The sequence below is a fragment of the Typopeltis vanoorti genome, chromosome 14, assembly GCF_054136105.1.
Source record: "Typopeltis vanoorti isolate ZY-2024b chromosome 14, IOZ_Tvanoo_1.0, whole genome shotgun sequence".
NCBI classification, from domain to species: domain Eukaryota; kingdom Metazoa; phylum Arthropoda; class Arachnida; order Uropygi; family Thelyphonidae; genus Typopeltis; species Typopeltis vanoorti.
This window is the reverse complement of record NC_143562.1, coordinates 77,372,981-77,390,514: the sequence shown is the minus strand read 5'-3', so window position 1 is coordinate 77,390,514 and position 17,534 is coordinate 77,372,981. Positions and strand designations below refer to the sequence as shown.

The 17,534-nt window shown below is 39.6% G+C and overlaps 1 protein-coding gene across 2 annotated transcripts in view; it reads right to left on the bottom strand.

Annotated features, from left to right (window-relative positions):
• Nucleotides 1–9,647: 9,647 nt before the first annotated feature.
• The window catches only part of LOC150099690 (furin-like protease 1, isoforms 1/1-X/2), a 280,807-nt gene continuing 272,920 nt past the window's right edge, over nt 9,648–17,534 (bottom strand). For both annotated transcript variants that reach the window (XM_090403953.1, XM_090403954.1), the window contains exon 16: nt 9,648–10,556. In XM_090403953.1, the coding sequence (XP_090260079.1) occupies nt 10,126–10,556 (431 nt within the window). In that variant the 3' untranslated portion in view covers nt 9,648–10,125. The remainder of the gene's footprint in view (nt 10,557–17,534) is intronic.

Here is a 17,534-nt window from a genome sequence, read left to right as displayed (position 1 = left end):
ACTGATCACTGTCTTGTAGAGTAGAATTTTGTTTCTTGAGCTTAGTTTGCTGTATCTGTTGATCAAGGGGTATAGCTGGGCGATAACTTTTGAAGCTTTGGTGCATGTGCTCTTGATGTGGCTGTTGAAGCATAATCGTTTATCGAGAAGTATTCCGAAGTATTTAGCTTCAGTTTTCCAGGGAATTTTAGAGTTGATGTCTCCTTTGGGGGATGCTCATCTTCTTGTGGAGAGTGTCATTTTGCTTTTCTGAGGGTTTAATTGTAGTCGCCAGTCTGTAAACCATTTTTCTAGATTCAGGATGGTGTCTTGTAGTTTTTTGGTTACGAGATGTGGTTGGCGGGATCTGGCTAGTATAGCCGTGTCATCTGCATAAAGGGAGATGGCGGATGTGAGAGGATTTTGAGGGATGTCTGCCATATAGATGTTGAACAGGATCGGGGCTAGCAGTGATCCTTGAGGAACTCCAGTGAGGATTTTCCTTTGGGTTAAGACTGTTTCATTGATTTTGACTTGCATCCTCCTGTTTGAGAGGTATGATTTGATCAGGCGTATCATGTTTAGTGGAAGGTTAGCGATGATAAGTTTGTAGCGGAGGCCTTGGCGCCAGATCTTATCGAAGGCCTTTGAGATGTCTAGGAAGACGGCTCCAGTGTGCTGATTCCAATTAAATCCTGTGGCGATGTATTTTACCAGTCTATGGATCTGTTGGGTGGTGCTGTGATTTTGATGGCCAAATTGTTCTTGTGGAATGATATTTAGTTGGTTGACATGATCTTGGAGTCTGATGAGGATGATTTTCTCTGCTATTTTACCTAAGTTAGATAGAAGGCTGATGGAATGGTAATTTTCAGGTAAGTGTGGGTCTTTGCCTGGTTTGTGAATTGGGATGATGTCAGCTATTTTCCATGAATGGGGGAAGTGCTGCCATTTGAGGATTGAGTTTATGATGTTTGCCAGATGTGCTATGGCTTTGCGTGGTAGTGCCTTAATGACTTTGTTAGTGATGCCGTCAGGACCTGGGACTTTTTTGAACTTGAGATGGTTAATGATGCCAATTATTTCGGTAGGTGAGGTAGGCATTATAGGGCTTGGATTGTCATCTGGACGATTTACTGTGAACCTGACTTTACGATGGATCTTGTATACATGACTGATGTTTAGGTTCTCATATGCAGGACTGCATTGTTTCTCTAGGTTTCTTGCTATGGGTTCAGCTTTGTCAGCATCTGTGTATGCAAGGGGAGGGGGGGATTTGCGCTCGTTCCTGGAGTTGTTTAGGAATTTCCATATGGAATGATCTGCTGTGAAGATGGAGGTGAACTTGTTGTAGATTGTTGATTCCTGTGGTTCTGGAGAGCTTCTCAGACAGATTTGCTTAATCTGTTGAGGGCTGTTTTGTACTGGGGAGCACGTGTGTTGTAATATCTTTTTCCTTGTCTGTTTTTTTACCATATTAAGTCCATGATTTCTTCTGGAAGACGGTTTTGTTTGTGGGTAATCTTGGATACCTGGCTGCTGTTATGGCTTTATTGATTTGATTGGTGAGGTTCTTTATTGCCATTGTTAGATACTGAATGGTTGAATTTTAAGAAATTATTCATTCAGAATCTAACATAAGAATTTGGCTAAGTCAGATAATACCTGGTTAACAGCACACAGTTCTGAATTTCCGTTGTATAGGAAGTTGTGTAATAACATTTAAATCACACTAGAAAGATCTTGTAGTTGAAAACTAAACTGAAGGATTATCGGATTAATGAATTTGTAATAAGGAAATAGTAGTATAATCTTGTCCCATTAAGCTGTCCAAAACTTAATAAGTCGCCAAAGAAGTTAAGAGTACAAGTGCAAAGGTCGAGTTACATACGCACGTATCGGCCGTAATGCAGCAAGCTGCAACGTACGAGGAAGACGACGCAAGCGGTATTCCCTAGAATACAGCACCTAGCGGCAACTAGGACTTTGAGGATCATTTTGAGAGCTTGAAAATAAGGGTCGTGTGGAAATGAAGGAACGAAATATAAGGCAATGCACGCGATAATGTGAGGTTCTTTCCTGGTTGTTCCTGACTTCACCTCGAGGATTCCTGACTAGTGGATGGAGTAAGGTCGAGCGAGAATGTCCCATAATGCCGGATAGCGGACAAGCATTCTGAGTAAGCTGAACAAGATTCCATGACGAGCAGCATGCGAACCTTCTGCCCATGCAGAAATTGTGCCGGTCCCTGGATGTCCCACTCAAGTAGGAGCAAAGACAACACTATATCGAGGCAGTGAGAAGTTCGAGTCCGGAAGAATGTAAAACGGACAGCGTAGTCATAAGCCTATTGCAGAAGCAACCGATCGAAGGAGGACCCGAATAACACGTGGCCGTTAACAGACCTTCGGAAAAAGAATGGATAATGTAAAGACCTTTACTATATGTTTGAATGAGACAGAATTTAATGTTAGATTATATTAAGTGGACAATTCATAGTGGACTATAATAAGGATTTATATTTTGAGATATATTTTGGAGGTCGCTTGGTGTCGCACTGATTAGATCGTCGGCTTGTCGAGAGCTCCTGAAAAGATTAGTATTATTTTGTGTTAACATTAGATATTTTACTAGAATTTTAAGTAATATTGTTTGCTTTTTATTTCTTGGTGTGTCTGTGCAATTTTTGCGTGTTTTCTGTTATTTTAATTATTATTTTTAAGAAAAGATAGCATACACATGGCACCGATAAAGAAAAAAATGGCGGCCAGGTCGCCATGTTTGTTTAAGAGTTTTGATGTAAACGAATTTATGCAATGTGCTGTCTGTGAGATGTATGCCTTGCGAAGAGTGGTGGGAGTCTGGTTAGAAAGTGATAGTGGAGTTAATATGTGTAGAAAGTGTAAAGAGAATGAGGACTTCAAGCGTGTTTCGCGTGTCGAGACTGATATCGTTAACGATAGTCAGAATGTAGAAAATGGCGGTGTGCTAGAGAATTGCGTGGTAGTGCCAGATAGGTGTGAGAGCGTCGCTGAAAGTGTAAATGAATGTAGAAACACAGAAAGAATGGATGATTTGATCGATAATGAAAATGGTGAGATAAATGCGAGTAGCGAAATTGCCCGTTTGAATGACGCGATACACAGAGCCAAAAGACAACTGGAGCGTATGGAAAAATGTGTGTTGAACGTACCGACAAATAACCGGCGGAAGTCTGTGACGGCAAATAATAGAATGTTCGTAAACGTCAATAAAATGAAGGAGCGAGTGCTGTATGGGGATTCGCTATTAAGAGGCGTAATAATTGAGAGTTTAACTAAGTCGTACCAGCCTGGTGCGAACATAAAGGACGTCAGCGAATCTATTCGACTGCAAAAACAGAGGGTGAAAGAGATGATAATCGTGGCAGGAACGAATGATTTGAAAGAGGACAAAATGGAAATGATAGAGGATGTGAGGGAGTTGTTTGAGGTAGCAAAAGAGAAGAGTGAGAGAGTTAGGATGGTGAGTATCTTACCGCGGTATGATGACAGCTAAGTGTTTAGAAGGAGGGCCATAATTGCCAATGACTTTATGCGTGGGTTATGCATGGAGAAGTGGTGTGGAATTTGTGGATGTGTGGAATGAGTTCGATGGGCGAAAGGACTTATATAAGATGGATGGGTTACATTTGAATGGAGTTGGTGTATGGAGACTTGAAAGAGTATTGATGAATGATGTGGAAGTGGATGTGCAGACTCAGGGAAACTAGATTTATTAAGAGGGGGGGAGTAGATATGCAGACTTTAGGGGGGGCAGTTAAGTGTATGAATGAGTATATTATGCCCGGGCGAGTACGACGGACAACAAATCAGAATGGGATAGTTAGTATAGGGCATCAAAGTAGGGATGGGAAAAATGGGTTTCTGCGATTCATGTACACTAATGCCAGGAGTATTAGGAACAAGAAGGAAGAGTTTTTGGCCATGGTTGGCACTTCCAGGCCACAGGTTGTCGGTATTAGTGAAACATGGCTGACAGAAGATGATAAAGCTAGTGGGATTGAATGCGATGGGTATAGCGTGTTCAGGAGTGACAGGGTGAATAAAAAGGGAGGAGGAGTGTTATTGATGATAGCTGATGAGCTTCAGCCAAGGAGTATAGAAGTTGAACTGCAGGATGCGGAAAAAAGCACATTTGAGGCTGTTTGGTGTGAGATAGAATCTAGCAGAACAAAATATACAATTGGGTGCTGCTATAGACCGGGTGATGGAGTGGACGGTGGGGATAGTATGCATAAGCAAATAGAAGAAATGAGTGGAAGGAGTGGAATTATTATGGGTGATTTCAATTATGGTAACATTGACTGGAAAGAGGAGAGGGCACATGGGAGGAAGGAATTGGATTTTATGCAGTTATTAAGGGACAACTATCTACGGCAACATGTTTTGGAAAATACCAGGGGGAAGAGAGTGCTGGACCTAGTAATTGCAACTGAGAATGTAGCTGTAACGAACATGACCATGTTGCCACCAATTGGTGAGAGTGACCATAAGGTCATGACTTGGGAGGTGGCTGAAGGAGTCGAATTTACAATTAAGACAGGGTACATGTGGAATTACCGGGCTGGTAAGTATGACAAGCTTAGGTGTGTGCTTGGCTCAATGCCATGGCATGTAAAACTGCAAGGGCTGGATGTTGATAGTGCATGGGAGGTGGTTAAGAACTGTTTCCAGGAGGCAATGGTTGACTGTATACCAAGAGTCAGAATAATAAATCAAGTAGGGGTTAAATGGATGAATAACACTATTAAGCTTGAGCTGCAAAAAAAGAAACAATTGTGGAGGGAATTTAAGGAGAAGGGTGACCATCAGGTGCAGGAACAGTATAAAGCTCAGGCCAGGATGGTAACAAGGGTGGTAAGAAAAGCAAAAGCAGATTACGAAAGGAAATTGGCCACGCAGGCTAAAGAGAATCCCAAACAATTTTTTCAATATGTTGCAAGTAAAAGGAAAAATGCTCATGGTAGAATGATCTTAAAAAATGCTGAGGGTAGGGAGGTAACCGAATCAGTCGATATTGTGGAATTACTGAGCGAGCACTTTGCAAGAGTATATCATCCAGGTGGTGACTTTGCAGGAATGGAAGAACCAACAGCTTATACTGGAATTGTGATGAATGAAGTAGAGGTAACTAGTCTATTACAGAACCTCAATGTCAATACATCTGTGGGATTGGATGGTATACCAGCTCGTGTCGTACGTGAAGCGGCCAAAGAATTGTCAGTGCCCTTGACCATTTTGTTTAATTTGAGCCTCAGGACTGGGTCAGTCCCAAGGGGGTGGAAAGAGAGGAAAATAGTTCCACTGCACAAAGGTGGTTCCAAGGCTGCTGTTGAACATTACCGGCCAATCAGCATAACAGGAATCATTATCAAGGTCTTAGAGAAAATAGTCAAGAGGAAAATACAAGATTGGATAGAAGAAAATGGGATACTGTATCGGGGACAGCATGGTTCTGTGAAGGGTAGGTCATGCCTCAGTAACGTGCTCACGTATTATAACACAGTGATGGCTGAACTGGATAAGGGTAATGGTTTACAGTGATTCTACTGGAGCTTGCTAAGGCCTTTGACAGGATACCACATGGAATTCTAATCAATAAATTGCAGCTTATGGGAATGGACATAGGGTTGGTGAGATGGATAGGAGGGTGGTTGACGGAGAGATATCAGAGAGTGGTTTACTGAGGAGTAGAGTCCACAAGACGGCCTGTGACTAGTGGTGTGCCACAAGGATCTGTTCTTGGACCACTGCTGTTTAATTTGTTCATAAATGATATAGGAAAGGATCTGAGAGGAACAGTTCATTTGTTTGCGGATGATGCGAAGTTGGGTAGGGCAATAGTGAATGCAGATGACGTCAAAATTTTGCAGGATGATTTGGATAGATTGGAGGTCTGGACTAGGGAGAATGGATGTCAATTTAATGTAGCAAAATGTAAGGTTATGCATTTTGGGGTGAAAAGATTGGAGGCAGTTTACTGCCTTGGTGGAACCGTGCTCCAGGAAATTGATGAGGCACGAGATTTAGGGGTGTTGGTGGATAAGGAATTGAAATTTAGGGGTGTTGGTGGATAAGGAATTGAAATTTAGGGGACACATTGCAAAAGTGGCCAAATCAGCTCATCAAATCACTTGGTTGCTGAAGAATACGTTGACAAGCAGAGACAAGCAGGTTATTGTTCCTCTCTATCGAGCCTTGATAAGACCCCATCTTGACTACTGTGCTCAGATTTCGTCACCTAGGTTTCTTCTTGATGGGGAGGAGGTGGAGAGGATCCAGAGGCGAGTGACCAAGATGATAGCAGGTCTGTGGAATGAACCTTATGAGAACAGGTTGAGGATTTGTGGGTTGCAAAAATTGGTTGATAGGCGGAGGAGGGGAGATATGATTGAGACATTCAAATTACTGAAGGGTTTCTATAAAATTAATTCAGAAGATATTTTTGAGAACAGGGCTGGTTGTGGGAGGACTAGGAAACTGGGCAAAAGTGTGGTTAGTAAAGGTATTAGAGCTGGGTTCTTTACTTTTAGAGTAGTGAATGAGTGGAATGCGCTCCCTCAGTCTGTGGTGGATGCTGTGACAGTGAATGAGTTTAAGGCGAGGTATGATAGATACTGTATGAATGTCGAATAGTTGTGATGAATATGATTTGGGGCCTCCCTCGATGAGTCCAATGACTCCCTGGAGTTGCCCGTAATAATAGTAATAATAGTAATAATAGATAGAGTAATTCTGCTGAACAAAGGAATGTCAGGAGTGAAATTTTAGCTGCATGTGACTGAGATTATATGTGAATTTGTAATTTTGTAGATGATCTATGCTAGAATAGTAACGGGTTGTAAAGTGTCTTTAAATGTAGCATGCAATAAGAATTTGATTTAGAATAACATAGTTAGCTAGTTTTAATGTTTTATAGTTTGTGTGTGATTAGCAATTTGATCTGTGAGTGTTTTTGTTGAATTAGCATTGAGTAACTAACTTAGCAAGAGATTTTGAAAAGCTTAGTATCCCATTCCAATTATAGTTGTAAATTGTAATTTGTTCCAATAAACATGTTTTGTGTATATGCCTGATTTTGAGAATTCAAATTACCACTTGCAAAAATTTAGAACCACAGCGGGAGGGAACTTAATGAAAGTGTTTGAGTAATAGATTATTGGCCACGTTTGCAATTAGTACCAGTATCTGTTTAGTGTATATTATAATGAATGCCAATTAACCTAGGAATAATCCCTGAATTTGAATAAGCTCATATTATAGGACTCTGGCTGGCACAGTAATAAAAAATAAATTTGCCTGTGTCCGAAAAGGAAGCATTCCTAGGTAGAGTTGAGTAAGGCACTCTTAAGAAAGAAAAAAGTTAATAAAGATAAACGAAGATATAACACCATGTCTATTTCTTCCTTGGCTTTTATATGTGGAACCGGACCAATGTGTTCTGGTAGCATTTTCCTAAGTTTCTCCCAGACAATGGAGGTTTTGGGGGGAGGTGACTGGTCTTTGTTCCCTAAGTGAAGTAGGATTGGGTTGTGGTCTGATGATAATTCGTTCAGTGCTTGAATGCTGTACCAGTATTTGATGTTGTGTATGATGGCGATGTCTAGGATGTCGGCTGTGCCAGTTGGGCTGTGGTGGGTTGGTTCGGTGGGTCCTGTTACGACAGTGTTATTTAATCCTGTGTAGCTGAAGAGGATACGGCCATTTTTATTTCTAGTTCTGCTGTTCCAGGAGGGATGTTTGGAGTTTAAGTCCCCAGCGACGATGATGGATTCATTTATGCCTAGTACAGCATCCAAGTCAGAAAATAGCAGGGTCTTAGTGGGGAAGTTGTAGGTGGCATAGATTTTAAGTCTTCCAGTTGAGTTTGTGTGGACTTCGACACTGGTGAGTTCTAGGTTGGAGGTTGGGGGGGTGGGGGGTATTCCATTGTGCCTGATAAATATGGCTGTACCACCGTCTCTGTAGTCCAGTCGGTCATTTCTATATAGTGTGTAGCCTCTCAGTTTTGGATTGTCTGCAGGTCTTAGATGAGTTTCATTAATTAGGATGATGTCATGGTTGTATCTGTGAGAGAATTCTTGAAGCTCCAGTGTATTGATTTTTAGGCCATTGGCGTTCCAAGCGGCGATCTGTAGTGAGTCTGGGAGTAATCTAGTTTTGTTCATTAACAAGCATTGATAAGATGGTTTGAGTTTCTTTTAGAAATCTTTTTGTGGAGTTTGGTGAAGGGTTTGACTTACCGAAGTCTTGAAGCATGTTTGCCAATGAGTCTGTGATGACTGTTGTCATATTTGGAAGAATTTGGTCCTGCTGGATATCTTTGGAAGAGCGGGCTACTTCGGCATATGTCCTTCTTCGACGGTAGCTTTCCACACTGTTGGTATTTTCCATTTGTGAGAGCTGGTATTTTGTTATCTTTTGTTGGATGTCAGGCAACTGGGGAGCCGTCGACTCTGGTGCCTGTGGGCAGGGTTGAGAGATCTGTTTCCTTTTGTTCTTAGGGTAGTGACTGTAGCCTCTGTATTTTGCCGGGTGAGGGCCCCGCAGTTCGCGCATTTGGCTGGTGAGGTCCTGGATTTTGAGCAGGTTGCTGTGAGGTGGTTTTGCCCACATTTGAGGCATTTGAGGCACAGAAACTCTGTAGTCTGCTCTACAGAGTTTCTGTGCATGTCTGTACTTCTGACATCTGTGGCACTGGCCCAATGAGGCTCTTTTCCTTAGTGGTTCAGTTGTGATTTTCAGACCACAGATCGTTGTTATGTTGTATATGTTCTTGTGTGTATTGGGTATCTGTACGAGTACTAGGGGCATTGGACTCTTGTCGGCCAGTAACATTCTGCTGACTTTGACAGGTTGGAGGTCGTGGAGGCGGAGGTCTTCAGTTATTTCATCTGTGCTGATGTTTTCTGTTACTCCCCTGAGTACAACTTTTAGGTTTTTCTCCGACTTCAGTGAGTAAGTATGATATTTAATATCTAACTCATCCATGGTTTTTGTGAGGTGTCTGTAGTCACCTACTGTGGCAGGCTGGATTTTGACTCTGTCGTCTACGTTTTTTGCCCATGAATAGGCAATTTGGTGGTTTTGCATAATAGGCCTGAGGGCCGTCCATCATTCTTTTTCCCGTAGTACAATTGGAGGAACTTTTTCATTGTTGGGTGTGGGGAGGTCAGTGTTAGGGACATCTTCTTCCATCCCCTCGTTTATCCAAGTCTCCGTTGTTTTTCAAGAAGAGAGCTATGTTCTAATATTGAGGAGATCGCTGTTGGTTAGTGCTTTATTATGATAGCTATGATTTTATAAGTTAATATTAAAATTATGTCAGTTTAATATTAAACTTAATATTAAACTTTTGACTTTATGGTTTAATAAGTTTATAATGTTATAAATAGCGTGGTGTGTGTGGATGATGATAATGGTAGTAATGGTTCTGTGTAGTTGGTGGATTAAATGGTGGAGACGGAGAAGTGGAGTGTCCTCCCTTGATGAGTCCTTGGATTCTTCGGAGGTATCACGTTACAACAATAATAAATTCCTAAAGAAATACTAAATCTGAAAGTCGTCTGTATTTTATGCACTTCTTCCTCCTCCACTTCCCTTGAAGCTTTTTTACGATATACTAAATATTTGATACTACTTTATTTTTGAATATTTTTGAAACATTATTAATGTATACATTCACATTTCATTGACACCAGTAATGACATTACTATTAACATATTTAAAATCAATATTACATACAGACAGTCGAAGTCAAATGAATTTAATTAGGAAATAATCAACTCAGTCATTTATTATACTTAATTGGAAATTTCTAACAGTCTGTAGGAAGTTTTAATTATACATCATTAAATTATGATTGACCAAAACATGTTTACAAATTTTTCCACACAAGTTAATTACATTGTCGTTTTTTTTTTTAAAAAAAAAAACATATATTACCAATACTAGTAGCAAGGCTATTTTGTATATTATCACATGTTCGCATTTTCCGATTAATTATAAGACACCTTAAGCAGAAGAAAGAAAAGTTTCCCCCTTAACTTTTTCATCGAGGCACATTATCGTTTCCCTTTGATTCGGTAGAATATTAATTAACTGATTAAGGCTCTGCTGGTAGAAATAAAGGCTCCTCAGATTTATTAGTTGGCAGACTGCTGTATTTCGCTGTTTTGCTGCAGCACACCCACATTGTTGGATACCATACAGACAAAATATATATGCTGAGAGCAGCAACCACTATGCATAGTAAAATAAATGCTATTGCTATCTCCATATACCAATCAGAGTACGCTTTCAATTCTACCACTAGAGCTTTGGGATGGCAATAACCATCCATCAGTACTGCATCTTTGTAACAAGAAGAACACTGATAATCGTTTGTTCCATTGCATGATTGGCAACTGTAGTGGCACTTAAGACAAATGGAGATCATTAATGAAAGTTCCTCTGAGAACTGAGCATTTGTTAAATACCCATCAGAGCAAGTTTGGACGCACTGATTATTCTGAAGATACCATCCCTTCTGACAACCTAAAAATATTAAGAAAATGGTGTTGTTAGATATCAGCAGTAAAAATAAATATTTTGCATATTTGTTTCAATATTTCTAAATATTTAAAAAATTACATAATGCTTTATACTTTTTTTTTTTTTTTACAAACTTATTTCGAATAATTTTTGATATTCTAGGGCAGGGGTTCCCAACCTTTTTGTTTCCTAGAGCAGAATCTAAAATACCGATAGGGCGACTGGCACCATCTATTTTTTCAAGCAAATTTTTTGAATTCGTTTGTTAAATGAATACGTACAAAGTTTACATTATAATCAAATGTTTTATTACTTAAAAGTTTACATTATATAAAAATTTAAATATATATATATGTAAGTTAGTGTGATCTTTGGCATTGCATTTCATTGGTCAGTGTTTCATAATTAGGAGAATATGATGATATTCCAGTTCATAAACTGTAATGAACAACTTCGAATGCGTCTACTTTACATTGTATGTTTAATACTCGTCATGTGTCATTAAAGCATGCATCATATAGCATGCCATGAATTGTTGTGTGATTATTTCAAACTATACGGCACACGGTTGAACAGCGGCGGGCACACACAAATTGGTCGACGGGAGCCATGGTACCCGCGGGCACAGGGTTGGGAACCCCTGTTCTAGGGCGTCGGCTCCAAGAGGAGCTGATGCCCTAAAATATCGAAAACCAGATCTTAAGGATTTTGCCCGATATAGATATGAATTCCTACAATTCCATCATATTTGCTGGCAGTTGTGATCCCTTTCACAAACATCGTTCTACTGCTTTACAACTCAGAAGCCAATTAATCAGGGATCACCTACCAATATCGATCCACAGGGGAACTCCTACTTACCATGATTAAGCTATGGACAAGACACAGAACGGTGAAGAACCTTAAATAGTCGTTGTGAACATTTCAGTGCATTTGATTTGGTCTTGCAAGAGGCTTGTTTCCAAATATCACCTTATGGTTTTCTTTTCTTTTAACCCAAACGAATTTCACTATGCTTTCCAGTGAATTAATTTCTTTCATGTGATTTTCTTACTTTGCTCATGCTCGTCCTTTCTACATAATAATAATAAAAAACCTCTCACGACCTGAAATTCTATCAATCGTCTTGCTGGTGACACTACACCAAATTTCCGTTCCTTGAATAATCTCAGTGCTCCTTCCAAGCTTCAGGTTATTCTATACCCAATGCCTGAAATTCTATCAGTCGTCTTGCTGATGACAGGGCATTTGATTACAGGGCATTTCTCAAAGCCTTAAACACTGCACTGAACTGATCTTGATACTCTTTAGTAGGGCGAGAACACCCTATTGAAACACATTTCTGCCTTATTTATTTATCCCAAGAAAGGTCCCACTTTCCTTCTCCTCACTTTTGATAATGCCTGTATCTAGAAAGTTTTTTACCTTGGGTATAATATATGTTAAAGATACCAGGCTATTTTAAATCTGGTTTTGATCCATTTCCCAAGTAAGCAAACAGAAATGTAAGTCAAGTTTGCGCCTGCAAGTAGTACAAGTCTGGGCAACCCGCAAAGTAGTGCAAGTCTGGGCAACCCGCAAAGTAGTGCAAGTCTGGGCGACCCACAAAGTAGTGCAAGTCTGGGCGACCCACAAAGTAGTGCAAGTCTTAGGCAAAGGTAAAGGTGGAATAAGTTCTGATCACTATTCTTAATATTTACCCTTAATGCAAAGCACATCTCCTTGAGGAGATGTATGATGCTATGCATTAAGGCAAGTGGCAGGTAGTGGCCCCTCTACCCCTCTATGATTTAATTCAGATCTTAGTAAAGATCTGAATTAAATCATAAAAGTTCCATGTTTCGTGTATAGCTTAGGACTTCTGGATTATCTAACCCTTATCTACAGTAATAATAGAGGCCTACAATCATTCGTGGGTGGGAGTTTCATAAAAAAAGAAAAGAAAAAAGGACTTCAGTTTAAACAAACTTAAATATCTTTTATGCTTTAACGTAAAAAAAAAAAAGAAGCAACAACTATAAATGCTGTGCTGGAGCTATTTTAGCATGTTGTTGTTGTAGTCGCATCATTACTACAACGATTAATTGTATATTGATAGTAAAAAAAATATTTAAACAGATTATTTAAGGGATAAAAATAATAGCCATTAAAATTTATGCTTGCAAAGCAAAAATGGGAAACTGATTGCTGAAAGGTGGAGTGAGTTGGCTACCAATTTCCTAATGTTCGAGCTAAAGTTTCTTGCCTAATTTCTATAGATTAGGGAAGCCTTTTTAGCTCATTATGACGTATTTTCAGCTGAAGGTAAACTAGCCAGTCTCGTATGAAATGTCAGGATTCCGACTCCCCTTTCTGAAACTCGGGTTTTTCAGCAAACCGCCCAGAGGAATACACACGATTAACAACACTAAGCTCATAGCTTTAGTTGCGTCAGTCATAATTTCACACATTGGCGCACCCAGGGAGGGGGGGAGCAAGGAGCCCTTTCCCCCCCCCCCCCAAAAAAAAAAGAAAAAAAAAAAGACTAGAAAATTTTCATATCTCTTTTCCTAATTAAAATTAATTCTTTTTTTTTTTTTCATTTATGTTGTGTCGTGTCTTCTATTTCTATACTATTTATGAATTAGCGTTCACATAAGGTGGGAATACCCTCTGGCTCTTGGGAATCATGGCCGTTGTGAAAGCAAGCGAACGAAGTAGTGCTCGAGCGATACTTTGTTTGCCCAAGCCCGGCCAGAGATTACGGGTATCATGTATTGGCGATCACTGCAGATGCTCAGTCATAGGTCGTATGCGATGCGTCGTGTGTATTCTCAAATCGCTTACTCAACTCGGTCCCCAAGATTAAATCATGAGTCCCCCCCCCCAACAAAAAACAACAACTAAATCTTGAGTACTCGGTCCCCTCCAAGATTAAATCCTGAGTGCGCCACTGATTTCACACAACCTAGCTCAAATGTTGTGAAGAATAAGTTATGATAGAGGTCTTACATATGTAATACTGAATTGTTTATTTATTTATTTTTTTTTTTTTTTGTTGATGAACAAAATGATCTGACCAACTAATATTATTTTTAATATAAAATATTAAAAATAATTGACAACTTCGATTCCATTTTATTATTTCGGAAGAGGACGCAAAAATATAAAATATTTTATGGACAGTGATTTAAGTTTACGGATTGATCGCCAGATGACAGTTGTAGTCAATAATATAGTTAGTGTACAAAGCTCCTCTGTTAGACTTAAGTAGAGTAAAACTTGCTGAGCTGTGTCGTTTATTCATAAACTGTAGCTTGCGTCATTGAGAAGTAGCATTTTAGTAAACAGGCACATATGTCTTTCACTTTTAAGGAATCAGGTTCGAATTCCGTTTATGATGAGAGGATTCATTAAAGGCTTTTAAATGAAGATAAGTTATCTGGAATCAATAACATACTTCAGAGGCGGGAAGGTAGCAGAAAATAGCTGTAAATGCCATTATCTTAGAGAGAGAGAGAGAAAAAGGGAGAGAGAGAGAGAGCAGCATCCGGAAGCTTTTTGATCACAATTTGCAAATATCAATAAACGGACTCGGATTAACTTTTTTTTATTTTTATTTTTATTTTTAAGCCAATGGCAATGGCAAAATACTCTATGATGAATATGTTGTTAGTTGAATGAACCTCCCACGATGAGTCTGCCGACTCCATGAAGGATGTAATAATAATAATAATGCAAATTGATGTTTCATGAAGAAATCTGAGTTACAGTTCGGTTTTGTGAAAGTTTAAATATTCCTCTTACAAATAACTGCAAAGTAATTAATAAAAAATGCAAATTAATTACAAAAAATGCAAAAATTAATCATCATCATCATCATCATACGTATCAAGGATTTAGGCCTAGCATGGCCTGTTCCGGCTTTAGAAGTCATCGTTGAATCGTTTTTTTTTTTTTTTTTAAATGCAAAATAATAACTGCAAATAGAAAAGGTGAGCGCGAAAAGAGTAATCATAATGGGAGACTTTAATTATCCAAATATTGATTGGGTAGCAGTAGATTCTCATGAGAAGAATGAAAATGCATTAATGCATTTATTGAGCTGTTGTGGGACCACTTCCTCAAGCAGTATGTGACAGAAGAAACTCGAGGTCAAAGAGTGTTAGATTTGATTATAGTGTCAGAGGGCATTTCAGTTAAAGACGTAACTATTCTGCTTCCAGTTGGTGACAGTGATCATGCGGTGCTCACTTGGGAAGTGACTAAGTTTATGAATGTTCCATTCAGAAAAGGTTACATGCTGAACTACAAAGCAGGAAATTATGACCAACTGAGGAGTATACTGAGTTCAGTGGAATGGGATCGGTTGCTGGATGGAAAGAATATCGACAGTGCATGGGAAGCATTTAACAATACTTAAATGATGCGATATCAGAATTTGTTCCGAGAGTTCGAAGAATAAATAGAGTAGGAGTCAAATGGATGTGTAATCTTATTAAGCAAGAGATTCGTAAGAAAAGGACGATGTGGAAGGAATCTGATCTGATCCTGTGGCTTCCTCTCTTTGAGAGGGTTGCAGCTCATTAGGGAAATAGTGACGTAAGGTGGTTTTCCGTTGCCTTCCTTGCCGTATTTTTATGACTGTAGCCTGTGTTCACGGGTTCGGTTTGCCTGCTTGCGGGATGAAAAACCCCAGATAAACTGGCGGAAAAAAACCTGCTGCCCACTCCCAAGGCCGGCTAACTTGGCTATGGCTGAGGAAGATCTTTAAGCTCCTCACGTCGTCGACGGGAATCGAACCTAGGACAATCCTTCCCCAGGCATATGGTTGCGGAGCGCAAAGCCACTCGGCTAACCTCGCGGATGTGGAAGGAATACCGTTTGCATAAGGATGACGTCCGTTATAAGCAGCAGGCTAGAATAGTTACAAGTGTTGTACGGAAAGCAAAGTCTGATTATGAAAAGAAACTGGCTCTGCATGCTAAAGGCAACCCACAAGAATTCTATAGATATGCTGCAAGTAAAAGAAAGAATGAATATGAAAGAATAACTCTTCTACATCCAGATGGTGTAAGGTTTATAGATGCAGAAGAGGTTGTTCAGTTAATGAGTGCCCATTTCGTTAAAAGCTATCAACCTGGTGAACGCAACATTGAGTTCACTGTTATCTCTTCACTAGATGAAAAAACGCAGGTGTGTGAGGTCGAGGTATTAGAGTTGTTGCAAACTGAATAAGAATTCAACAATAGGGACTGATGGAACAGCAGCACGTGTGCTAAAAGAGTGTTCAGCTGAACTGGCCATTCCTTTGACCACAATATTTAATGTCTCAGAACAGGGAAGATTCCGCAGGAATGGAAGGAATGTATGGTAATTCTATTGCACAAGGGTGGTGCAAAGACCGATGTATCCAACTATCGACCAATTAGTATCTCAGGAGTGGTGGTGAAGATTTTGGAAAAATTGGTCAGGGCTCGCATTCAGAAATGAGTTGACAGTGAATCTCTACTTTGTAATGAACAACATGGGTTTACTAAGGGAAGGCCATGTTTTAGCAACTTGCTCACATTCCATAACAATGTTACCATTGAACTAGAAAGGAGAATGGATACACCATGATACTTTTGGATTTTGCTAAGTCTTTTGACAGAATATAGCATGACAGACTGCTGCATAAATTGGAGAAAATGGGTTTGGGTATACAATATTAGCATGGATAAGAGGATGGCTGACTGACAGATATCAAAAAGTGGTATACGGGGATCTGAGTCTGCAAGGTTTAAGGTAACAAGTGGTGTACCACAAGGATCAGTGCTTGGTCCACTGTTATTTGCTGATGATGATGATGCAAAGATAGGTAGGGTAATCAGGAATGCTGCTGATATGCAATCTTTGCAGAATGATTTGAATAGGCTGGAATTGTGGGAATGGGTGTCGGGTCAATGTCAGTAAATGTAAAGTCATGATTAGATATCCAATGTCGTATTATATTAGTGGGATCAGGCTAGGAATCTTGGAGTGTTAATAGATAGGAAGTTGAAGTTTAGGGGCCATGTGGCAAAGATTGCAAATACAACTCAAATGATAATTGCAATGCTGAAAAGAACGTTCACATTTAAAGATAAGGGTTATTTTGCCTCTTTACAAAAGGCCTTGATAAGTACAAAGGAGTGTTAAAAACGATATCAGGATGTGGAACACTGATTATGAAGATAGATTGAGAATTTGTAGACTGCAGAAACTAGCAAACAGGAAAAAGAGGGGTGATATGATTGAGACTTACAAGCTTCTGAAAGGGTCATACAGGATTTCAATTTATGGAATTTTTCAATTTATGGTGGGGAAAGGACGAGAGGGCATCCTTGGAAACTGAGAATGAAGGCCGCCAAGAAGGATGTGAGGGCTAGATTTTCTCTCAGAGAGTGGCGAGTGATTGGAATGGATTTCCATTGGATGTCGTGAGTGCAGGCAGTGCGAATGAATTCAAGAATAAGTATGATAGCTGATGTGTGTAATATGTGGCCTCTCTCGATTAGTCTCTGACTCCCTGGAGGTCTCTCTTAATAATAATAATAATAATAAATGATAAATAGGCTATGTACAGCATTGAGATGCAACAACAGAAATAATTGAAAATAAACAACTCCCTCAAACTAATATTCCGAGTATTTGAATGCCATCAGTGTTAAATTTAGGTAATTAATTTTGAAGAATTTAAGAACATATATATACTTAACGGCTAGTCTCTGAACCTCAGATTAGCTGAATTTTAGCGCTCATGGCAAATGCGTAGCTCAGCGTCTTTTACAGGGTGATAATTTTGGTATTTGGTAAGATATCCTGCCACTGGGGTACGTCTGACACTGACGCTTGGCAACTGTCCTGATACTGAAGGGTTCGCCATTGGGTCTGGACAATGACAGCGAACCTTCTAGTAACAGTTTACAGCTGTTAATGAAAAATATACTTACAACAGGATTTTTAAGTTTTTATGGTGAA